Genomic DNA, 24,114 nt, shown 5'->3' with positions numbered 1-24,114 from the left:
CCATTGCCCGGCAGGCAGGAGTATTACAGCAAGTATTACGTTTCGTATCATTCCACTCTTTATGTAGCAAATCAAGAGTCTCTCGTTTTGTCCAAGCTGTCCCATGCAATCGTGCTGTGTGACCATACCTAGGCACAAGAGCTTGTTATAACCGTGGTTTTTGGTTATAACCATAACCTTACCGAGAATTGGTTATATAGTTATATGATTATAACAAGTTATGGTTTTCACCTCATGGTTAAATATGGTTACGGTTACAACAACCCAAATAAAATCCATATTTGACCATATGCCCAGGTATGTGTGACACAGATTCCGTAGGTTCGCACAATGCGCAACCCTGGCAATGTGCACCGATGCCATGGTTCTACAACAAACTATGGTTTTCGGTACGACATATACAAAAAGTGTGTGAATGTAGAGGAGTCCATCTAATAAATTCACTATGAGTATTCTTCTGCCCCAGATGAGTCGGGACAGTGCTCCTAGGAAGACGACGCAAACCACCCTCCCAGATAATGACTTTTGCATATATATGCAAAAGTCGTGGCACGGACCAGCTTTCACCAAGTTTGTCACGGGCTGGGCTAGGGACCCGCGGAGTGTGCTTTGAAATACATTATGCGAGATATATTGAGCTTCTGATATGCATGTGGCCCACGCAATGTAACTGTAAGCCACCCTTTGAGCTTAGTCAAGCTGCAAATGCAAAGTTCCCAATCAGGCGATTCGCATATTGGTAGGTCATTGGATTTCCCACGACGCGCACATCGGATATTTCCTTTTGTGTCAAAACCCAATTGCTGGCGGCTAGGAAGGAATATGACAACCAGCCGAGGTTGGTTATTCAACCCCATGTCGATAAAAATGTATTTGGCGGATCTTTGGATGGAGCAATACAAAGGTTGCGTCTCAACTTGACATCTGTTGAGCGAATTGATCTAGCCAGGCCCATTCGCAAATCGTCAGCAGCATTCTTGCTGTTCGCTCGCCAACCGCTATGGACCAACCCCCAGAACTGTTCCCGACCAATTACAAGCCCTCTATCCGCATTGCAGAGCTATCAGCCAACGCGCCGATAGAAGAGATTCTCTCCGTAATTGACCGTGACGGCGGCGTCATCATCAATGGCCTTGTTAGTTCCGAAGAGCTAGAGTCCATTGAGAAGGAGATTGAGATGTACACCAAGGCAGACCGGTCCGAAGATGAAGGTTTCTTTAAGGACTTGGTTCCACAGGAAACAATCCTAATCGGCGGTCTAGTTGGCAAATCTGATACAATGGCGAGAATTTGCGAGCATCCGGTTCTCGAACAACTACGGACACACATCTTGACCGACGTTGGCACTAGAAGGGTTGAAAAGTATAATCTTCCGTATCATATCGACCCATTGCTCTCTGTGAGTTTGAGCTTTCGCATCCAATACGGGGCGCCACGACAGCGTCTTCACAGAGATGACGGAACACACCTTATTGAGCATGAGAGCAAGCCGTACAAGCTCAACAATGCGGCTCAATTTGGGTGCTTAATTGCAGGTGTCGAGACAACGCAGGAAAATGGTGCTACCATGTTTATCCCTGGCAGTCATCGTTGGGATGATAAAAGAGAGCCGCGGTTAGACGAGGTGACTTTTGCTGGTGCGTCTGTTTTTTTTTTTTCTCCTCTAATGTTCATTTGCTTTCTTTACGTATTGCTTTCTTCATTTCTGACAGAAACATAGAGATGAAACCAGGCGCGGCACTCATTTTCCTTGCGTCTTGCTGGCATGGCGCCGGCCACAACAGCGTTCCGGGATTTACTCGCGTGCTTCACGGCTTATTCTTCTGTCGTGGCACTTACCGCACACAGGAGAACCAATTCTTGGCTATCCCACGCAGCAAAGCACTGTCGATGAGTCCCAAGATGCTCAATCTCCTCGGTTACAAACAACCTGGCGCAGCGCTTGGAATGGTGGAAAATGCAGATCCTATGTTGGATCTGGAGCATTTCCTTAAAGAAGCCAATCTGTAGGATGGTACTCTGTTTGCCATAGATATGTCGAATTGAACAGACCAAATTGCCGTGTTGTAGCGGCTTTGTGTGTCTTGGTACGACGATAGCCATCCCGTTAGGACTGTATTACAATGGCATCTCCCGATTCTCATGTGCATATAACTTTTACATCTTAATGTTTTGGACAGACTGGGTATGTGCTTGTTTCGGCCGCTTCGCAGGCACTGCGTTGACCTCTAGGTTTAAAACTTTAATGTTGTTCTCCCGGTGGCAGTGAAGGCTTCACTGAACAAAGTCAAAATGGTGGAGTAACTAGCACTTAAATAGACAACCACGAACTGCTGGTTTTATATTACATACATACGGAGTATATTAGTTGTCAAACACGTGAAAGCACTACTACGGTCCCATTGCATGACGTGTGGTCAGCTGTCAGGGCTTACAATCAAGGTACAAGAAGTATAGCGACTACAGGAGTCGACTAAAGCACCATTGGAGGAAGTGTAGCATTCCATTTGGCCTTGTGTAACCGAATTACATGATATCAGCTCCCCGGAAGCAACTACGCCTTTGGTCAGCGAAAGGGTTCAGACGCAACATCGTTTTGCTCTTGTTTTGGTGCATGTGGAAATTTTCATACTCTCGGAAAGATACCGCTCTTCCGAGAAACTCTTATACGCCAAAGGTACCGTGCTTATGAGCCGCATGCAGTTTTATTGTGAAGTCTGGTACAGATTTCGTTAACGGCATGGGTAATAAATGTAACCCCACGGATAGCCGGCCAGGTAAACTTTCACAAAGTCTTACCTCCCGGGGTCTTATCAGCTGCATTTTATCGCTTGCTACTGGATTGGACGGCATCTGCCAGGATAATTTGGGGCTTGCGTACGTTCCAGATGTCCCTTAGTGTGTGCCCATAGCACAGCCAAGAAATCGCCTTTTAACTGTCGGCCGATTCGGCCTACCTTGCCGTTTGAGACAACCAACGAGAGATGTATTCAATCAACGTCGAGCCTCGCCGCTAACGGATGAGTTCCGAGTGTCCCCGCAACCCTTGTCGTGATATCTGGGCGCGTGGCGCCGAGTTCGTGGACATGTCTGTTAGATCCATCTTTATTCTACCGTCTGGTCTCGACCTTTGCTGGAGACTGGCCTGCATATAGATCCGAGGCATCGGCGCCATCAACACTTCGGACATGTCCAGTTAAGGATGCCTGCATGGGGGCTGAGCTGGCTGAGCATGTGTGCCTCTTCAGATCAAGTTAGTACATGTACTGTGATCCGCTTGGCAGAGGTACAGGTGGAGAGCTTGAGAGGGGGATTAGGGCTCAATGTTCCATGTCATCATCACCTATGTGGCCTGTCGAAAGTCAGCATATGTTCGCATGAGGGCGAACTATCTCATCACCCAGTCCCCACCTCTTACGCCAAGTCTGTATACGAAAAATGCAGGGTCTAACGGAAGTAAGAGCAGTGTAACCCTTTTCCTGTCAGCTCTCAGTGTGGCGATACTTTTTGCGGCGCGTGGTCAACGATGGCCAGTGACGGCACACGCCGATTTCCCTCCCATCCAGACATTAAGCAACATATACGACACAAAAAAGGTACACTCGTGTTTTACGAATGTTATACGTCTACAGTTCTCCAGTTAACGGCTTGCTACGTCTAGGGTACACAGGCCCTGATTGAGACGCGATTAAGAACTCGGGTGACTGCAGCAAATATAACATCTTGTTTTCTTGGAAATTAGACTCGGTTTCAAGCAGAGAAGCTTCGGGAACCATGAACATGCTCATTCATGACCTGGGTCTTTCTCGCCGCGCATGCGACCGGTGCCATGGGCAGAAACTTCGGTGCAGACGGGAAAACAACAATGATGGCTGTGTGCGTTGCGTGAGAGCCGGTGTTCAGTGTACGCCAAGGCAAGTGAGATCTCGTCATCGCGCCCGTTCTCACGCAGCGCAACAGGCGTCGGTACGCCGTCCCAACGTCATACCGCCCTTAGGTAAAAGCCTATCCAGTTAAAATAGTGATGTGAGAAAACTAGAGTGACTGATGGTACAATACAGCAACCCCAGAAACTGAGCAAACAAACAAAGACGCTTTAGAGCACTTTGGTGTTTCTCCTTCCAGCATACTTGATATTCCGTCTGACATGGTCTTGGCTCAGGATTCTTCATCCCTAGAGTCAGAAATTGGTCAGCCCTTGGAAGACCGTTATTGGCAGTCAGGAGAGGAACTTGGCGCCATTCAGACTAGCCACTCTGGCCAAACGTTTTCCCAGGAATCTCGGAGTCATAGTGTTGAGCGTTCTGAGCAAGAACAACGAAGTGAGCTTCACGATGCGTCACATGCCTCTTACTTGTTGTCGCCTTTCACATCTACTTTGTTGCCCCGCTACTCAGAAGCTCCTTCAAAGTGCCTCGGACGCCGGCTATCATTTACGAGGAATATAACGCCGGAAGATTCACGCCGTCAATCTCAGGATGGCGCTACAGCTCATATCTTGAGCTTCAATCAACAAGAGGCATCTGCTTTCGTCACTGGCAGTGACGATACTGGCACTGATCTGGCTTATGCGCAAGCAGTATCTAGCCGACGGCAGTCTATTGCTAGCAATATTCACGGCTCATGCAATACATCGCAGCAAACTAAACAGCCGGTGCTTGAATCTGCGAAGACGTCATGGATCCGAAAACTGTCGGATATCAATCTGGAGCTTCATCAACATATGTTGTCGATTCCTCCCATCGGAGCAAGGCAAAGCGCGTGGACAAGTAACGACCCAAATTCCATCCAGCACAAGAAGGAACTCGCAGTAGACCGTACATTTAAACTCGCCAACAAATACACGGAAATTTTGAATGAAATTGTTTCTCGATTCAAGTCGTGCCAGGCCTATACCAGGCCAACAACGGACTCTCTGGCGTTAGACCAACCTTCACAGCTTCTTGTGTTATGCAGCTACCTGTGTCTTGTCGAGTTGTTCGACAAGGCCTTGCAGCACATCAAAACATGGACCGAGGTTCGGTTGAAAATGGGTCTGTCTGCTTCCGATCATTTTCCAATTCATCTACCAGGTTTAGCGATCGGCTCCTTCAAATTACCCACATCCTCGTCGATACAGCCGCTCATTCTAACGTGCATGATTGAGGCGACGATACGGCACATGCACAGTTTAGTTGGCGATATGATGACGCCTTCAAATACTGAGAGCTGGAAAGAAAAAAATCCTACTACAGCTACTGCTGAGCAAGACACCAGTGCTAGGGGTGAACTCAGCAGCGTGGCTAAAGTAACGCTACAAGCAATAAGAGCCAAGGAAGATTCTACAACAGAGCTCATCCAACAAACCTGGAAACTTGCTCTCCGATGTGATGTCCCTTGAAACTTCCATCTCAAATAGCCCGCGGGCAGAAAGAAAAATACTATCTGAAGACTGAGATATAGGCAGGGTTGAGGCTACAATTAAACCTGCTGTTACTGTCACGTTATGAGACTCAGTATTAACTAAGCTTATTTCTTAAATAAAAATTATTATTATTATTTTTATTTATCCTTTAGAAGGGTTTATATCTTTTATCTTTAGTTTAAAAGACTTCCCAGCCACTCAACTACTAATATCGATAATTTTATGACATCTAGCAATTACGTCAAGTCTGCTTGTTCAACTAACAGAGGTAGCCGTATCCGACAGTTACGAGCAGGCTCCAGAGTCGTCAAATGAACTGCTCCTGAACTTACGTTCCGTTTATGGGGCAACATTTGACTCCTTAAATGTTGGATACATAGGCTTACCATCATCACCAACGTTCACCACCCTCCCTTCGCTTACATATGTCTCTATCCAGCCGATACTGATCTCCGCATGGATGCCGCTAATAAAAGGCTCCTCTTCGGCCTGGAGTGCTTGAAAGTCGGGATCAGACGCTCCCTTATAAAACGTCTCCATGTCTCTGAACAGGAACTCGACTTGAGCATCGTAGTCACGGACAACCCATGGGCTTCCGCGTTTCGCATTGAGCTCAGCCGTGGCATTGCGAAAAGACTTGGGAGCAAAGTACTTGACAGAAACGTTATTGGCTGGTTCTAAGAAACTTGTGCCATTGTATGGCAATAGGATAATGGGTCTCTTTTAGTGATAAATAGAAGACTTACTATAGAGAATCCTTCGATGCCATTTTTTGCGTGAAGCTTTGCTGCTTGTGTAGCGTGTTTCTCGGTGACCCAGTGATGGAAGTCTTCCTCACTGACATTCGGCTGACGGTAATGTGCCACGGTCATCCTCAAAAGGCGTCTCTTCTGTATGGGTTCAACTGGCTCGGCCATGGTTGCAAACAAGTCCAAGATAATTGTGAAACTACGTCGATCCCGTGTTTTGTGTGTACAGCTTTGTGTATATGCAATTCTTGGAGGACCATGGCCCTTTTTAGGAAGACCTTGAGAACTTATGCTTTGTTCAGCGTACCATTTGCGTCCCTGGGCCGATAATCCGGGTACCGAAATTCGTAAATTATATCCTGCCATCACCGACTTGTGGAGGCTTCGGTGAGTCCTACCCTAATGCCCTATTTGCCCTTCCATGCAGCATAATCCCCCCTCATTCTCCAGATTATTGCAGGTGCCTCAGAGCCGGTCAACCGAACGGCGATGTTCTCTTGGTGCAGAACAGCTTACAGAGTCATTCCTTTTCATACTTCGGTCCCCCTGAGTTCTCGGATGCATAGTCTGAATAGCCGAAATGCATTATCATGAAAGTACCATGGAAGAAAATTTCAGAAGGGCGATACTATGAAGTAGTCAAATTGTATTTGTACATGGGCCTCGTTCGTGCCAGTAGTTGTTGCAGTATTCAAGGCTCATGTATTGTTCGATGATAGTGTTCGTTCATTGCATTGCATGGCGCACTAAATGCGTAAAACATAATAAATGCGGATGGATTTATTGAAGCATACAAGTGCGTTAGGACTTGTACTGGCCTTAATTCAAAACATCTCCATACCAGTCGCCCCTAAAGTAAGCTCGTATTCTTAGCTGTGTTCTTGACAAGCGACCCCAAATCTGATGTTGCATTCAATGTTTCCCTCCGAATCCCAAATTTGATGTCCAGCCATTGGAATGTTCTCTGCGCTGAATAGCCGAAAGCACCGATCTTTGCCTGTAACCCTCCGTAGGCTATGTCATTAGCAATCCACTTCTCCTTGTCCACGCCATCCTTAAGGCTTGTCAAGCAGTCATAGATCTTGTCTGTTGTAGTCGCCGGATCAAAGTACCAGCTTGCTCCTGCGCCAGTTACCAAAGTAGGACATTTCACATCAGCTAGATACTCTGTCCCGTCTGGCTTGAGCAGCGTGTAGTCGCCAAAACTCCGCATAATTTCGGCCTCAGTTGTACTGTTTGTTGCCCACTTCAGGTGATTAAATTCCCATCTTGCCTGGAAGTCAAGCCGCTGCAGAAAACCCAGGATTGCATTGAATGTTCTGTCAGACAGCCAGCCTTTCATGAAGCCGTTGAACAGCGGTCCTGGCATTCTGCCACCGACAAAACTTGCCAAACTGTAGAACCCGTCGACACTGATGCAGGCTTTGATACGTGGGTCCACGGCCGCGCGCAAGGCAAAATAGCCACCCATGGATGCTCCGGTAACAGCAATGTTGTCAAGGTCGAGTTCAAGATCTGGATGACTCGCCGCAAAGTCAAAGAGGTGGTTCAACACCGCACCTGTGACCACTTCCCAGTCTGGGCGCATAGGTAACTTATCACGGCGGAGAACAATACCCTGACCTGGTCCTTCGAATGTTACGACTGCATACCCAATGTCAGGACCAAACGCAGGATTTACAAAGTATATCTCCTCTTGCGTGGAATCACCTCCGCCAGAATTCAACAGAATAGGGATCTTGCGGCCGGGGATTCGCCTGGAGGCTTCTGGCAAGTAGAGGTAACCTGGCAATTTGATCCCATTTTCGAACGGAATCTCTAGAAAGAACGTCTTGCCAGCGCGGTATTGGACGCCCTTTCGAAAGTTCCCAATGGCGCGCTCAAGAGTGGCAAGAACCCGCCGGTCTTGGCCAATCTTCCCCTCGTTCAGCATGAACTGAGCCGCACGCAGGTAGTTGGATGACCTCAAATAAGCACGACGTGCAGATACTACGTCTCCTGCTTGCTCGGCTTCCTTTGCGATACATTCAGCTTTGTTGCCAGCTTCAAGGAATGCGTTGAACCACGATTCCGGATCCAGGTCCCTAATCTTGGCAGCTGCTTCAAGTGCCTCTCCTATCTCGGCACCTTCGTGCGGCGCCATGGCTAGGAGGCGAAGATACTCGAAGTTGAAAAAGGCCGACTTGAAGAATGTGTGCATGGTCACCATGATTGTAAAGTGCCCTGTGACAAAGTCACCTCACGACACTCCTAATAAAGCTACTAAGTAGCACTGATAGTTAATGACTTGCTATTTCAGCTCGGGTCTATGTTGTGGAAACCACGAAACTGGTCGAGAACTTCTGAGAGCCACGGCGGGACGGCGTACCTAGGTGCACTGACTTTTCAGTGTCCGGAGATACTGCTCACGGAGAATTGCCAAAAAAAAATTGAGTGATAAACTATGCTAGCGAGCTCTTCGCATCAGAAACTGGTCACTGACCTCGGATTGTAATGGGCTCTGCAATGGTAGCAAAGCCGATGAATGTTGATTCGGCAATGTCTTCTCTTGGGCTACGCCGATTCGGCGTACTCTATGAAGACGTTGAATAGTGCTGATAATCGGACCCTTCAAACTAGCAAATCCTTGCGTACGATAACACGACATATGGTTCATGTAAGGCGACTGTATGGATCTATTTAATCGGTTCGGTTCTATGCAAATTCCAGTTGCTCTACTGTAAATACCCAAAGTTAGTTGCTGCTTTGTCCGTTCTACGAGCCATTTTCGGTATATGGTACGGTAGCTGTCCAAGCCTAGCAATTCCCTTTTTGGCATTTCGATTCTAACTATAGGTTAGCTACATCCCTGTCTATTCGGACGGGATGTGGGTCTTGCGCCACTCGGGAATTGGCTTGTGCCGTTATACTACCGCATTGGGGTATCCAGCCCGGTGTCCCAATCGAGGCATCGGCTCCATGTCGGCGGCTGCCGAAAGCGCGGACCGTGTACATCATGGCCCATGCTATACACTGGACGCTGATACGGAATGTCAGGTGTATGGTATTATAGTTAACTTCCATTGTGTGCGTTAATGTCGAAAAGCGGTGTCGTTCGAATTCAACGCTGCATGCCCCTCAGTTGAGCTGCAGTTGAACCGCAGTAGGCGAACCACCAAAGACACAAGCTACCCTTGCTACCACCTCACCTAGACTCAGACACCATGGCCTACACACATTCGCCAAAAGATCCCATAGCTATTATTGGAACCGGATGTCGATTTCCTGGGGATGCAACATCGCCCTCCAAGTTGTGGGACTTGCTGCGATCCCCTCGAGACCTAACGAAACCTATTCCCGCTGAATCACGTTTCAACGCTGAGGGCTTTTACCACCCAAATGGCGAGCGCCACGGAGCCAGCAATGTCACGAAGTCGTACTTTATTGAAGAAGACCCACGGTTCTTTGACTCTGGGTTCTTTAGCATTGCGCCTCGTGAGGCCGAGGCCATCGATCCCCAGCAGCGGCTCCTGCTGGAGACGGTTTATGAGGCTATGGAAAATGCAGGACTCACACTACAGGGACTCAGAGGAAGCCAGACATCCGCCTATGTAGGCGCTATGTCAGCTGATTATACGGATACTCAGATGCGAGACCTGGAGAATTTATCCCAGTACATGATAACAGGGACATCGCGCGCTCTGCTCTCCAACCGCCTGTCTTACTTTTTCGACTGGAAGGGTCCATCAATCTCAGTCGATACTGCATGTTCTTCCAGCCTGGCGGCTGTCCACCTTGGTGTGCAGAGTTTGCGAATCGGCGAATGTACGACTTCGTGTGTCGCAGGGTCCAACTTGATTCTAGGACCTGATGCGTATCTTGCCGCCACAAGTCTGCATTTGCTCTCACCTTCAGGGAGGTCTCAAATGTGGGATAAGGGCGCAGATGGGTATGCCCGAGGTGAGGGCGTGTGCGCCTTCTTTATGAAGACGCTGTCTCAAGCTCTTAGAGACGGGGATCGGATAGATGCACTCATCCGAGAATCGTGTATAAACCAGGACGGTCGCACCAAGGGCATTACACTCCCCAGTGCAGAGGCACAGGCCGCATTGATTAGAAAGACCTATAGGAATGCTGGACTGGACATTTTGAGAAACGAGGACCGACCGCAATACGTTGAAGCACACGGTGAGTTCCAACCTGCTTCGTGGACCTGCCCTCTGGGACACTCGTGCGCAAAACCACGGCGCAATAATATGGCTAACTAGTTCTCAAATGCAGGTACTGGTACACAAGCTGGAGACCCTAGAGAGGCGTCAGCCATCAGCCAAACGTTTTTCCCGCCTGACCAAGAGCTTGGAAATAAGCCCAATATAGTCGTAGGGTCGGTTAAGACGATAATTGGGCACACAGAAGGATGTACGTTGTTCATTTCTGTTACATATAGGGCAAGCTAACCTTGGAGACTGTAGGCGCTGGTATCGCCGGGCTTTTGAAGGTTCTGCTGGCCATGAGACATAAGACTATTCCTCCCAACCAACATCTTCGTCATCTCAACCCGAGCGTGGAGCCTTTTTACAAGAACCTTGGAATACCTACAACTCTACTAGATTGGCCTCACGTTCCCTCTGATCACCCACTTCGGGCGAGTATAAATGGCTTCGGATCTGGCGGCACCAATTGTCATGCAATCATGGAAAGCTATGTTCCCGAAATCCATGATCATGGGCCATGGGGAAGGCCGGAAGCACTCCGCAATGTTCAAGCATCTCCGCTACCAGATGTTGACTTCACTCCAACTCCCCTTATTTTCTCTGCTGCCTCGGAATCAGCCTTGGTAGCAATGTTGGAGAAATATGCGCGGTATCTAGAAAATAATGATGTGCCTATCCAACGCCTGGCGAAGACCCTCTACTCGCACCGCTCAACCCTTGGTGTAAGAGTGATTTTCCCAACGACCTCGCGACTAGAGTTACTTGAGGAAATAAAGAAACAACTCTCCAAAGTCCGCGACAGTCCCGGTACGGAAATTGGCACTCGGTCCTCCATCATAGAATTCGATGAGAACAGACGCCCCCGAATCCTGGGCATATTTACTGGCCAAGGAGCACAATGGCCGGGCATGGGACAAACTTTAATGAAAAGATGTGCATTGTTCAGGACAACAATCGAGAATATGGAACAGGCACTGGCTCTGCTTCCAGACCCGCCAGAGTGGTCTCTCAAGAAAGAGATCATGGCACCTCCCGCAGAGTCTCGATTAGGAGAAGCTGAAATCTCCCTCCCTGTATGTGCAGCGGTCCAGGTAGGGCTTGTTCGTCTGCTTTCTCAAGCAGGCATAAGTTTTCACAGTGTGGTCGGTCATTCAGGCGGAGAAATTGGGGCTGCTTATGCGGCTGGTAAAATCTCTGAGAATGACGCGGTAGTCATTGCATATTACCGCGGTGTTTATGCAAAACTCGCCATCAGTGCAGATGGGAAGAAGGGCGCAATGATTGCGGTTGGGTTTGGTTATGAGGAGGGCCTGAATTTCTGTTCAAACCCGAAGATGAAGGATCGCCTGACCATAGCCGCCAGCAACTCGCCTAAAAGTGTTACGCTTTCTGGTGACGAAGACGCTGTCATTGAAGCAAAGGAGATGCTTGATAATGAAGGCCTCTTCAATCGCGTGCTAAAGTTGGACACAGCCTACCATTCGTCACATATGTATCCTTGTGCAGCGCCCTATCTCGCTGCACTCCAACGCTGCGACATCAAGGTAGGCAAAAGCAGCGCAACTACTGCCTGGGTATCAAGTGTATACGAAGACAACAGGACAATTACTGATGATCAAGACGCCGACATGAAGGCAATATACTGGAAAGACAACTTGATTGGAAGGGTGTTGTTTTCCCAAGCCCTCGAATGCGCATTGGATGATGACAGAGGGGCCTTTGATCTTGCTTTAGAGGTTGGACCCCATCCAGCTTTGAGAGGTCCATCACTTGAGACTATTAGATCCAAGCTTGGATCCGAAATCCCTTATGCCGGTGTCTTGGACCGGAAGTCGGACGATGTCACAGCAGTGAGCAGAGCTCTTGGCTTTGTATGGACGCACCTGGGATCTGACTGTGTGAACTTCGATGACTATTCATCTGCCTTTGACGAAAGAAATAGTCATATCGACAAGACGCCTCTGGCAAACCTACCAACGTATCCGTGGGATCACAAGTCGATCTTGTGGCGAGAGTCTAGACTCAACAGGCAGGTCCGACATAGAAGTGACCGGCCTCATGAGCTGCTTGGCAACAGGACTCCAGATGACACAGAATACGAGCCAAGATGGCGGAATTTCTTCAAGCTAGAGGAGATGCCCTGGCTGCGAGACCATTGCATACAAAACCAAATTATAGTCCCCGCAGCCACATACTGCGTGATGGCCCTAGAGGCTGCTAGGTTTCTTGGTAGGGGAAAGCATGTGGTAAACATCGAGCTTTCCAATATCGCCATCCTGCGGCCAATCGTCTTGGATGAATCCTCTGGGGGAACCGAGATCTTGCTATCTCTGCGCAGCGATCTCGACTCCAACAAGGGAAAAAGCGATGTCATTCACGCTGAGTTCAGTCTCAGCGCGGGTACCGTGGAAGATGGACACTTGAGGACTGCCGCCTCAGGAGAAATACGGGTCTTTCTGGCAAGCGATGGAGCTGACTACTCGACCTTCTTTCCTCTGAGATCGGAGAAGACGCAGTCTGAACTGTTGCCAGTCAATGTCAACCGGTTCTACGAGTCGCTAAGTCAAATGGGATTGGGCTATACCGGCCCGTTCAGGGCGATGACTTCCATGAGGAGACAGATGGATACGGCATCCTCCGTCGTCGAGATTGATGAAGACGTGGGAAGGTCAATCCCAGTTCACCCGACTTGGCTTGATGTATGCTTTCAGACGTTTCTCGCTGCCTTTGCCGCTCCTCGAGATGCTTCACTATGGACAGCATTTATGCCCACAACAATCGGCCGCATGTCATTTTCTCCTGCTACAAGGGCAATCCCCAACGGACCAGCGTCGATGACCGTCGATGCACAGCTAACTGAATTGACACCGGCTTTCCAAGCAAAGTTACCTACAATCACCGGCGACATGAGCATCTATAACTCCAAGACTGGTCGACTAGAAGTTCACATTGAAGATTTCACAATGAGTTCTTTCCTTCCAGCTACAGAGAAAGACGACAGACGTCTGTATCTGAAGACGGTGTGGCGACCCGACATTCTTTCTAGAGCAACTTTCGAAGCACAACAGCAAATTGACTCTCTACATCAGTTGAAGGTCATTGATGCCTGTGAAAAGGTAGTTCGCTTTTATCTATCAAAGCTTCGGAGGGCAAAGTCCTTCCCCGAGATAGTCAAGACGATTCCAGGCTTGCTTGGTGTGGTTGAGGCGGCGACAGCTAGTACCGTAAGCGAACCAACAGAGCCAGAACTGGCTTCAATTTTGCAGGAGTTTGGACACCACATAGATATGACACTGGTGACAACGATTGGTGAGCAGCTCTTGCAAAACTCGGGGCTCAGTCCGGTTCCTGCTGAAGCACCATCGTCTCTGGGTGACCTTGTATCCCGGTGGCACCATGAAGGGTTAGGCTTCACACAAGTCCACCAACACATTGTGAGTGCAGCAAAACAAATATCGCATCGATATACAAATTTACGAGTCCTGCAAGTTGGCCCATCCTCAGCTAGTCTTGTGCGAGCACTATGTCAAGGACTTGAGCATGCCTTAGATTCATATACTATTGTGGATGGGTCGGAGCACATTGTCGAAGAAATTAGGGCGGGCTTGGTTTCAAACAAATTGAGAGTCGACGCGAAACTCCTCGATGTCGAAGCCGGGCTCGGGGAGGGAAATGATGCTTTTGCTGCCGGCTCTTTCGACTTGATTATTACTCACAAGGCTTTCAGAAAGCAGGCCGCTGCTTTAAGAACGGTCCGAGATCTATTAAGGCCAGGAGGCTTCCTTGTGATGATGGCTGCGACTGGGCCGCAACTTCGTTTCCCTCTCTTCTTGTTATCAGCTCCAGCGCCGGTGAACGACGACCAGGGATCAATTCAGCCGCAGTTATTGAACTCGACCCGAGACGAAATACACAGCATCCTCCAGAAATCTGGTTTCTCAGGTGTTGACTCCATGGCACTTGATAACGTTGAGGCGAAGCACACATTCTCTGTCGTTGTCTCGCAGGCAATCGATGATGATGTTAACTTCCTGAGAGCTCCGCTTGCGTGGACGTCGCCGATTACCACTAGCGGAAAAATCCTCGTTTTGGGTGGTTCCTCGCTTAAAGTCACCAATATAATCAGAATCGTGCAGTCTCATTTATCCCGTGTCTGGAGTGGTGAGATTGTCACTGTCGAATCCCTCTCAGGACTGCTTAGCCAGGAAGTCGAAGAGGCTGAAGCTGTTCTTAGTATTACTGAGCTCGATCAGCCAATTCTTGAGCGGCTGAACGCGCCTAATTTCCAAAATCTACAGATGCTCCTGGAGAAGTCCAAGGCACTCCTGTGGATAACTCAAGGTGCATCTGAAAGCCCCTATCAGAGCGCAACCATTGGACTCGGGCGATCTTTCATGTCTGAGAACCCGCAGAAGGCTCTACAATTCCTCGATTTGGATACAGTCACTGGTAATGAGGCAGTTCTTGCAGAGAGCCTACTCCGACTTATTGCAAGTGCTGTTAAAAGAACTGACGCTTCAAAAGGCTCACGCCTGTGGATGATTGAGCCGGAACTTTCGTTGGACAAAGGCACACTTCTTATTCCAAGACTTGTCCCCGATAAGAAACGTAACGATCGTCTCAACTCGCTGAAACGGAAAGTAGAGACCCAAGCTCTTGTTGGGACGCAGGCCGTAACTCTTGTTCCTTCGCTGCACAATGCTGGTCAAGTCGCATACACGGCCGAAGAGACACTTAATCACCGTTCAGAACCGGCTTCAGATCAAGTTTCCCTAAGAGTTGAGTATTGCTCCGCAGACCCCGTCCTGCCTAACCACCACGGGGACAACCTGTTCTGTTGTGTTGGCCGCACACAGGATGAGGAGCGCTTCTTGGCATTATCGACTTCCAACTCGTCCGCAATCACGGTGCCACGGGCGTGGACTATTCGACTGAGCGATGACAAGCTGAAGGAATCAGCTATCCTCCCCGTGTTTTTTCACACGTTGCACCGAATTAAGGCGCGTGTTATCGAGGCTTCCATGCCGCCTGGATACATCACGCTACTCTACGAGGCCGATGCGCATCTTGCTTCCTCAATTGATGGGCCTGAGAATCTGTCAGGCAAGGAGTATGCGTTCATCAGCTACAAGGGACACTCAAATGGCGACTGTCCTCGCAATGGCATTTACATTGAACCGCACATGTCGAGGAAGGAGATGGCGTCGCTGATACCCCCTAAATCAAGGCTGCTTATTCACCCGGGGCATCGAAGTGATAGAAGACAGCTCCAAGCCGTCCAGCAAGCTCTTCCTAAAAACACCGCTGTCGTTGCATTTCAGGATCTCGACTCTGATCGTCTGATAACACATGATGTACTTCTGGGAGCTTTAGACAGCCTTCCCCCATCCCCGACGGCGACATTTGATAGCACCCAAGTGGTAAAAGCCTCTTCATTGGTAATGGATGGGATCAACAGCCATGGAAGTGTTGTAGTCGTTGACTGGACCGGTGATCAGGTAATCACGCTAACGCAAAGGCCTGTGAATCCGCAACACTTGCTTTCACCGAATAAGACCTATCTTCTCGTTGGCCTTAGTGGACAGATAGGCCAGTCTATGTGCTGTTGGCTAGTGACAAATGGTGCAAGACATGTTGTAGTAACGAGCCGGTGTGTATATCTAGGACAGAATCGTAACCTGGCTCTGCTAACGGTTATTAGGAATCCTGACAAGGAAGGACTGTGGAAGGATGAGTTGCAAAGACAAGGCGCCAACATTACCATCGAGGCAGCAGATGTCACCAACAAGCAAGAACTTGTCGATCTTCGCACCCGCATTCTCAGCACTATGCCACCAATCGGTGGCGTTGCAAACGGCGCCATGGTGTTATCAGACAAGTTGTTTGCCGACATGTCGTATGACAGCTTCCAGAAAGTGCTATCACCAAAAGTTGAAGGCTCCAAAAACTTGGACGAGATCTTTTCTGGTGACGATCTAGACTTCTTCATCTTGTTTTCGTCAATTTCCGCTGTGACTGGCCAGCGAAGCCAAGCCAACTATGCCGCGGCGAACAACGTAAGTTGAATAAGGCGCTAACCCTGAGTGTTTCAAAGTCTTAGCAAACTAATATGCTCTACCTTGTTCTTAGTTTATGGTCGGACTTGCCTCGCAAAGACGAGCCCGCCAGCTCCCTGCATCAGTGATCGACATAGGAATGGTAATTGGTATCGGCGTTATTCAAAGAACTGAGGATGATGAAGGCATTAGCGCGATGGAGACTGCCTTGCGAAAGCTAGATTACATGCCCGTTTCCGAGCGAGACCTCCATCACCTTCTAGCTGAAGCGATACTCGTTGGCAAGAGTGATGAGTGTCCAGAAATAGTGACTGGGTTGGAGACGTTCAACACGGCCTCGGGCAATCAGCCGTTCTGGCACAGAAACCCTCGCTTCTCGCATCTTAAAACAGATGTCGGTTCCACCCAAGCAGGGCAGGGCTCTACAAACAGTGTGCAAAGGACACTGAAGGAAAAGCTGGCGGATGCCCGTGGACCAAATGACGCCCTACAAACCATGGAAGAGGCTCTCGTGGCGTATCTGGGGTCTTCCCTTAAGGCGAGTAATTCTTGTGCAATGTGCAATGTGTTCTTTGTCGCTAACACAGCAACATCAGCTGTCGCTTGAGAGTATTTTTACAGATGTGCCGCTCATTGATCTCGGTATTGACTCCCTGGTCGCCGTGGAGATTCGCAACTGGATCTTCTCGGAAGCCGGTCACGACGTTCCTGTATTAAAAATCTTGGGAGGATCCTCTATCAATCAAATATGCACTGACGTGGTTTCGTCTCTGTCTTTGGAAGCACAACCTGCTAAAGCGCCAGAATCTCAAGCTCAAGCCGTGCCGCTTCCGAGCTCTCGCGACTGGAACAAGCCCTCCACAGAGACCAATTCCTCTGATGACACTTGGAGTTCATCTAAATCTTCAGACCTGACGCCGCAGCCAGATTCTGATGCAGCGAGTCGACTTAGCTCGGCCTCCGCGGACATTACCTTGGATGCTGTGGAGGGGAAGTCCTCTCGCCCAATTCCATTCCGCACAGAGTCATTGTCACTGGGCCAATCACGCCTCTACTTCTTGTCTCAGTACTTGGATGATAAGATTACATTGAACTGTACAGCATCTTATGCGCTCTCGGGCAAACTTGATGTGTCCAAGTTCGAAAAGTCCATACTGGCCGTGATTCAAAGTCACGAAATGCTCCGAACCATATTCTACCTCGACGAACAAGATGCAAAACCAGTGCAGGGTATAATTGAGAAATCACCGTTCAAGATGAAGATAATCTCCGGCAATAGTGACATGGAATATGTCAAGTCAGAGTTGGACCGAACCCGGAACTATCAATACAACTTGGAGATGGGTGATACGTTCATCGCCACACTCTTGTCACACAGTGCCGATTCCCATACCATCATATTTGGGTACCACCATATCATCATGGATGGTGTCAGTTGGCAGATATTCCAGCAAGATTTGGCGAAATTTTACAACCATCCGAGCTTAATATCATCTCCCAAATCTCTGCCAGCGCAATATGTTGACTTCACCGTCAAGCAGCAAAGAGACATAGCCGGCGGAGCATATGCCCAAAGACTCAAATTTTTCCAAGACTGCTTTCGGGAGCCGGTTAGCCCATTGCCACTCTTCCCCTTTGCCAAAGTCAGCACGCGCAGGTCCTTAACGCGGCATGCGGTTCGAGACGTTGCCTTGCACATAAATCCAGAGACTCTAAACGCAGTAAAGAAGGCAAGCCAGGCTTCTCGGGCCACCTCGTTTCACTTCTTTCTTTCAGCGTTCCAAGTTCTGCTTCACCGACTGCTGAACACTGAGCAAATGTGCATAGGCGTGGTGGATGCCAACCGTTCAGAACAGGCCTTTAGCAGCACGATTGGCTTCTTTCTGGAGACCATACCGGTGCTGTTTCAAGTCGATAGAGACCAAAGGTTCAGCAATGTGCTCCAGACTACCCGATCCAAAGCATATGCTGCACTCGCACAGACTGGCGTCCCGACTGAGGAGATTCTGCGAGCGTGCAATATCCCGGCGTCGACGACTGAGACGCCGCTGTTCCAGGTTGTATTCAACTATCGCATGGGAGCAAGTCGGACGTCACAGATGCAGGGCTTGGACATGAAATTTTTGCACTACACTGACGCGAAGAGCCCTTTCGATGTTGTAGTATCCGTTGATGAGCTCAACGACGGCACAGCGATGGTTACTTTCTCCCTACAGGATTATTTGTATGATGAGGAGGGTGCAGAATTGCTTGCTAAAACGTATAAACATTTGCTCGAGGCGCTTGCCAACGATCCTGATGGCCCGGTTGGGAGTATTCCCGTGTTTGACACGACGTTGATTGAGCAGGCTGTCGCTCTAGGTACCGGACCCAAGATAGAACTTGCACCATCTTCAGCTGGCACACTCTCCAAGATGATCAATACCTGGACAAGCAAAGATCCTAATTCCCTTGCCGTCAAGGATGTCAACGGAAACACAAAAACGTATTTCCAACTCTCAGAAAGAGCCAACGGCATTTCAGCAGAGTTGATAAGTGACGAAACAGTATCCCTGTCGCCCATCTGCGTGCTGCTGGAGCCAGGTACAGATACCATTGCCACCATTCTTGGGATTCTTCGTGCGGGCGCCGCATATGTGCCTCTAGATGTCCGCAGTACGAATGAAAGACTAAGTGATATACTGGAAGAATCCGGCTCGACAATCTTGCTGCATCATACGGCGACTGAACAACGCGCAGGTGAGCTTCACAGACTCTCCAAAAACTCTCAGAGAATCAGACTGCTTAGTATCGACTCCATCCCTCAAAACACCACGGAAAGAGTTGAAGATTTATCCACCACTGACGGCCTTGCCATGATCTTGTACACCAGCGGCTCGACAGGCAAGCCGAAAGGCATCCCACTAACCAATGACAACATCCGGACCACTATCCTCGGTGTCTCCAAGAGAGTCCCTCTAGGCCGAGAAGTAGTGCTTCAGCAAAGCGGACAAGGCTTCGATGCGGCTATATTCCAGATCTTTATTGCGCTTGCCAATGGTGGGACGGTCATCATGGGTGATAACCGGGCTGAGCCAGCAGAGTTGGCGGCTCTAATGGCGCGCGAAGGTGTCACTTGCAGTGTATTTATTGTCTCGGAGATGCAATCCATGTTGAAGTATGGATACGATGAGCTCCGTACGTGCTCTTCATGGCGCATTGCCATGGTCGCTGGGGAGGTGTTCACGATAAACCTCCTGGACCAATTCCGCAACCTCAACCGGCCTGATTTGAGCATCATCAATGCATACGGCCCCACGGAGGCATCTATATGCTCTTCCATGCATGAAGTATTGCCTAGCGACATTCACACGGACTACTCCAGTATTCCCATCGGGAAGCCTATTGCTAATTACGGAACTTACATCGTCGACGAGGAGTGCAGACCCGTTCCCATCGGGTGGCCAGGCGAAATCGCCATTACTGGACCAGGGGTCGCCGATGGATATCTGCATCTGCCGCAACTTACAGAAAGAAAATTTAAACGTCGAGCCTTTCACAAGCAGACCTCGGGATATGACAGACTATATCTCACAGGCGACAAAGGCCGAATGCTCTGCGACGGCTCCATTGTCATGTCCGGACGCGTGGATGGAGACGACCAAGTCAAAATCAGAGGCATGCGCGTCCAGCTTGACGATGTCTCTCGCGTCCTTGTTCAAGCATCGGGTGGTGATCTTGTGGACGCAGCTGTTCTAGTCCAAGGAAATGACGCCACAACCCAGCGACTGATCGCGTACGTCGTTTTCTCGGGGACCAGCCATATCGACGATAAGCCAACTTATTTGCATAAACTTAACCAGGAGCTTCCGATACCACCATACATGCGTCCAGTGATGACTATACCTTTGGACATTCTTCCCGTAACAGAACGGGGCAAGTTGGATAGCCGCAAGTTGGCAGCTTTGCCTTTGCCCAAGGTTTCTCCCAATACCTGCCATCAGATGACAGAGTATGAGGCGCGGTTGCGACATGTTTGGACAACTGTCTTGGGTGACATCTCCTTATCTGTGCCCATACAACGCGACTCCGACTTCTTCTCCGTTGGCGGCAATTCGTTGCTGCTGCTACGCCTCAAGTCTGAAATTCGTCGAGTATTTGCCGTTGACATTCCCCTATCGGATCTATTCCAGTACAGTACGCTTGAGCTGTTTGCCGCGCGACTCACCGGTAATTCAAAGCTTGACCATATCAACTGGGATCAGGAAACCGAGCCGGATGACGCCATTTGCCAATCCACGCGTTCAGCCAAGACGCCCAGAGCCCCGTCTCACAAAACAGAGGGTATTTCTGTCCTTCTGACGGGATCAACGGGCTTCCTGGGAACTGCTATTCTACGTCAGCTGGTTACTCTTCCTCAGGTTGTCCGTGTCCACTGCGCAGCCATCCGTGATAATGGCCGGGATAAGCCTCGACAATTAGGAGTAGATTCGCCAAAGATTGTGCGTTACTCCGGCGACCTTGCACTCCCTCATTTAGGCCTGAGCCCAGAGCAAATGGCTCAGATATGCAATGACATCGACGTTATTATTCATAACGGAGCTGAAGTCTCGCACATGAAGAACTATCGCAGTTTACGCGCGACCAATTTCCTGTCTACGATTGAGCTGGCCCGCATGGCTGTACGCCTCAATATACCGATGCACTACGTCTCTACGGGTGGTGTTGCAAGGCTCAGCGGCGCTGCGGTACAGACGGAATCTTCCTTGGCAGCCTTCTACCCGCCAAGTGACGGATCAGACGGGTACGTAGCTTCCAAGTGGGCAAGTGAGGTGTTTCTTGAGAAACTTCACAGTCGGATGCAAGGTCAAACGTGGATCCATCGGCCGAGCAGCATCACAGGCAACGATGTGCCGACCCTGGACGTGGTGCACAACTTGCTAAGGTTCTCTGCGTCAATGAAGGCCGTGCCTGACCTTGCGGGCTCCACGGGATCTTTTGATTTTATTCACGTCGATACTGTGTCAAAGAATATTGCCAACTGCGCAGTTTCAAGCACTGGGGGAGATGGGCGAGAACCTCCGAACCCCCTGACCTTTGTACACCAGAGCGGCGAGGAGATTATACCAGTGAATCAATTAAAGGAGCACATGGAGGCTGCAGAAGCTAGTCCGTTCAGGGTTCTGCCTTTGAGAGAGTGGGTTGTTGGAGCCATGGAGGAGGGTTTGGATGAGGTTGTCGGCTCATTCTTGTTAGGCTCTGGAGACAGGATCCGAGTACCGCTGCTACAACGTGGCGACTGCCCTTGATTTTTTTAGAGATTGTATTTTACGTATGCTGAGTTATAATACTAGTCTTGGTATTTGTCTTCTAAATTAAACACAAATTTTGTTGACAGCTTAATTCTAACCTCGCCGCTCGATACATCTTCGTCTCTGTACGCCAGATGATGCCGTTTCCCAGACTTGTCAGCAATAAATATTGATTGAAAAATTGGCCAATATTGATGTTGATATTGGTACTGGTAAGAAACTAGAGATTTTCTTCTCGATCATAATAGAGTTGTATACATTACTGTGACAAGTTGTCACCGCCGCCGACGTGTATGTTATCGCTGCCGGTCTGTAAGGGTGATATAACTTATTGTCGTAATCGCAGTAGACCACCTTCCGTTATAGCTTTTGTAGTTAATTAATGGCTGTCCTTCCTTTCGTCTCTTGTCTTCGTCCTCTGGTGGCTTTTGAATGTGGTCCCAACCGTCTTCAGCATGCCTTTTTCTTTCATTGATTGGTTTTTTTTAAGGATGATGTCTTCTCGTGAACGGTTAGATTTGGTAGACCGGCTGTTGAGGACGGAGAACACATGAGGAATAGCCGTTATTAGAGTAGAGGACACGGAGGAAGAATGGAGCCTCGTTTAAAACGGAGAGCACGGCCATGTTAAACTCTCGATATTGACACATTTACAGCACAGAGACATCACAACAGGCGCAGCGAGTAAGTACTAGTCCCATCCAAGCTACTATATCTTTAATACGCAGCATCTAAACTAGTCGATTCAAAAGTATCGTCTATTATGACAAATAACAGTCCACTTGACTCAACCTGCGTCGAAACCATTAGAAGGGAGTATTCTCCGTGTCTAGTGTGCGCGACCAGAGCCAGGGCCTATCTTGCAAACACTGTCTTTAGAGCTCAAACAAGCTGACCCCAGACAACTATTTCTTCAATCCTCGCACCCTCATTCTCAAGCTCCGCCTTCACCCGTCCCGGCAAGGCATCAAGCTGCTCAGCACTGAAGGAAGTTGACACGCTTCTCGCAACGGCCGTCAGTGGTGCCACGGGTCCTGTAATGCCATTGGCACTCCTAGCACGCATCTCCGGTTTCGCCAGCTTCCCAATATCACACAGGACTCGCCTTTCCTGCACGTTCTTCAAGCCCGCCTCTTCAAGAATGTGCTTCATCTCATTCGCAAAGTCACCGACGCCAATGGCTGTCCAAACTTCCGAGGTCATCTTGGCGAAGTCAGTCATCGCGGGTCCTAGAGTCCCCTTTGGCGGCTGGAAGGCGTTCATTTCCATGAGCTGAACCCAGCCGCCGGGTTTTACCATGGAAATGAGGTTCTTGACAACCTCAATGGGCTTGCCCGGAGCAGAGCCGGCGAGACTACCTCGTATGTGCACGAGGTCCAGTGAGTTCAAGAGATGCTCTGGCCATGGGTCCTTGAAAGAATGCTTGAAGTATGTGATGCCGTCTGGCGTCTCGGGGAAGAGCTCAGGCTCGATGTCACTGCCAAAGTACTCGTGTTGTACTGAGAGCGGACTGCGCACATCACGGAGCCAGATGCCTTTTTGACCATATTAGCGCGGTGTCGAAGGATGTCAAGGGTTACACACCATCGGCGGTGCCAGAATCCAGTATTCTCTTTCCCGGCTCCTGGAGGTTAATGGGGGCTAAGACGAGCTTGCCATCCATGGCATCCAGGAAAACAGCGTGGAGATCAACAAGGCGCTGCAGCTCGGCCGTGTGGCCGGCTTTCTTGGTCATATTCATAAAGTTGTCCATTTTAGTATAATAGTGTGGTTTCGCTACTATTTGACTAGTCTATCAACAGATGCGAAACTAAGAGAGGATTTGCCGTGTACAAATACTTGTGTAAACTACAGGACATGTCTCTGCACAGTGACAAGTCTCGAGAATACTTCATAATCCAGTCTGACTTGAAATGGAACTGACTGGGGCTTGGCTTGGCAGACTGTTGAGTCTGGTCAAGGTACAATGTACCGAAAGAGCGGCGCTCAAGGCTACATATGTACCGAAGGCGGCCCGTTTACCAAAAATGGAGCGCATCGCCGAAGTGGACATGGACCTCGTGCCGAATGTACTCGCTGGCTGAATGTTTGATGCAGAGGCTGTAATATATTTGGTTCTTCGGATCCTTGCGGGTTTATATGTAGTATTCTCCGAATTATGTATTGCAATATGTGTGGAATTATCGCAACGTATGTATGTATTTACACGATACTGGTATTCAACCCGAGTTCTGGGTACGTTCCTCCACGTCCATACTGGAACCTGTAGCACGTAAATACAGTAAAAGCGAAAATTTTGAACGATTAAACGAATTAGGCACTATCATTTTCACACAAGCATGGCTGTGTTATCGCAAGTATGCTGGCTAGCATTTCTGGGAGTCCTACTTCATTATGTCTCTGGTATTGTCCTGAAGCACC

The 24,114-nt window shown here is 49.2% G+C and overlaps 6 protein-coding genes across 6 annotated transcripts; 3 read left to right on the top strand and 3 right to left on the bottom strand.

Moving 5' to 3' along the window:
* Positions 1–1,000: 1,000 nt before the first annotated feature.
* MAA_08348 (phytanoyl-CoA dioxygenase) lies at positions 1,001–2,010 on the top strand (the record flags this gene model as incomplete). The annotated part of the gene is made up of 2 exons (XM_007826346.1): positions 1,001–1,637; positions 1,721–2,010. 2 exons carry the CDS (start codon positions 1,001–1,003, stop codon positions 2,008–2,010), a joined length of 927 nt encoding a protein of 308 aa, XP_007824537.1.
* Positions 2,011–4,147: 2,137 nt separating this feature from the next.
* MAA_08349 (C6 finger transcription factor) lies at positions 4,148–5,380 on the top strand (the record flags this gene model as incomplete). Its single annotated transcript, XM_007826347.2, has 1 exon — positions 4,148–5,380. The coding sequence occupies one exon, from the start codon at positions 4,148–4,150 to the stop codon at positions 5,378–5,380; it is 1,233 nt and encodes a 410-aa protein (XP_007824538.2).
* A 363-nt stretch (positions 5,381–5,743) lies between these two features.
* MAA_08350 (Dimeric alpha-beta barrel) lies at positions 5,744–6,321 on the bottom strand (the record flags this gene model as incomplete). Its single annotated transcript, XM_007826348.1, has 2 exons — positions 5,744–6,055; positions 6,151–6,321. 2 exons carry the CDS (start codon positions 6,319–6,321, stop codon positions 5,744–5,746), a joined length of 483 nt encoding a protein of 160 aa, XP_007824539.1.
* Positions 6,322–7,003: 682 nt separating this feature from the next.
* On the bottom strand, positions 7,004–8,362 carry MAA_08351 (alpha/beta hydrolase; the record flags this gene model as incomplete). The annotated part of the gene is made up of 1 exon (XM_007826349.1): positions 7,004–8,362. One exon carries the CDS (start codon positions 8,360–8,362, stop codon positions 7,004–7,006), a length of 1,359 nt encoding a protein of 452 aa, XP_007824540.1.
* A 994-nt stretch (positions 8,363–9,356) lies between these two features.
* Positions 9,357–21,690, top strand: MAA_08352 (Beta-ketoacyl synthase; the record flags this gene model as incomplete). Its single annotated transcript, XM_007826350.2, has 6 exons — positions 9,357–10,320; positions 10,414–10,551; positions 10,605–15,996; positions 16,048–16,402; positions 16,476–16,944; positions 17,024–21,690. The coding sequence occupies 6 exons, from the start codon at positions 9,357–9,359 to the stop codon at positions 21,688–21,690; spliced, it is 11,985 nt and encodes a 3,994-aa protein (XP_007824541.2).
* Positions 21,691–22,575: 885 nt separating this feature from the next.
* MAA_08353 (methyltransferase SirN-like protein) lies at positions 22,576–23,446 on the bottom strand (the record flags this gene model as incomplete). Its single annotated transcript, XM_007826351.1, has 2 exons — positions 22,576–23,228; positions 23,278–23,446. 2 exons carry the CDS (start codon positions 23,444–23,446, stop codon positions 22,576–22,578), a joined length of 822 nt encoding a protein of 273 aa, XP_007824542.1.
* Positions 23,447–24,114: the final 668 nt, after the last annotated feature.

Source organism: Metarhizium robertsii (assembly GCF_000187425.2).
Source record: "Metarhizium robertsii ARSEF 23 chromosome Unknown MAA_Scf_1, whole genome shotgun sequence".
Lineage (NCBI taxonomy): Eukaryota > Fungi > Ascomycota > Sordariomycetes > Hypocreales > Clavicipitaceae > Metarhizium > Metarhizium robertsii.
The sequence above is the reverse complement of the archived record's forward strand: the minus strand, read 5'-3'. Positions and strand labels throughout refer to the sequence as shown.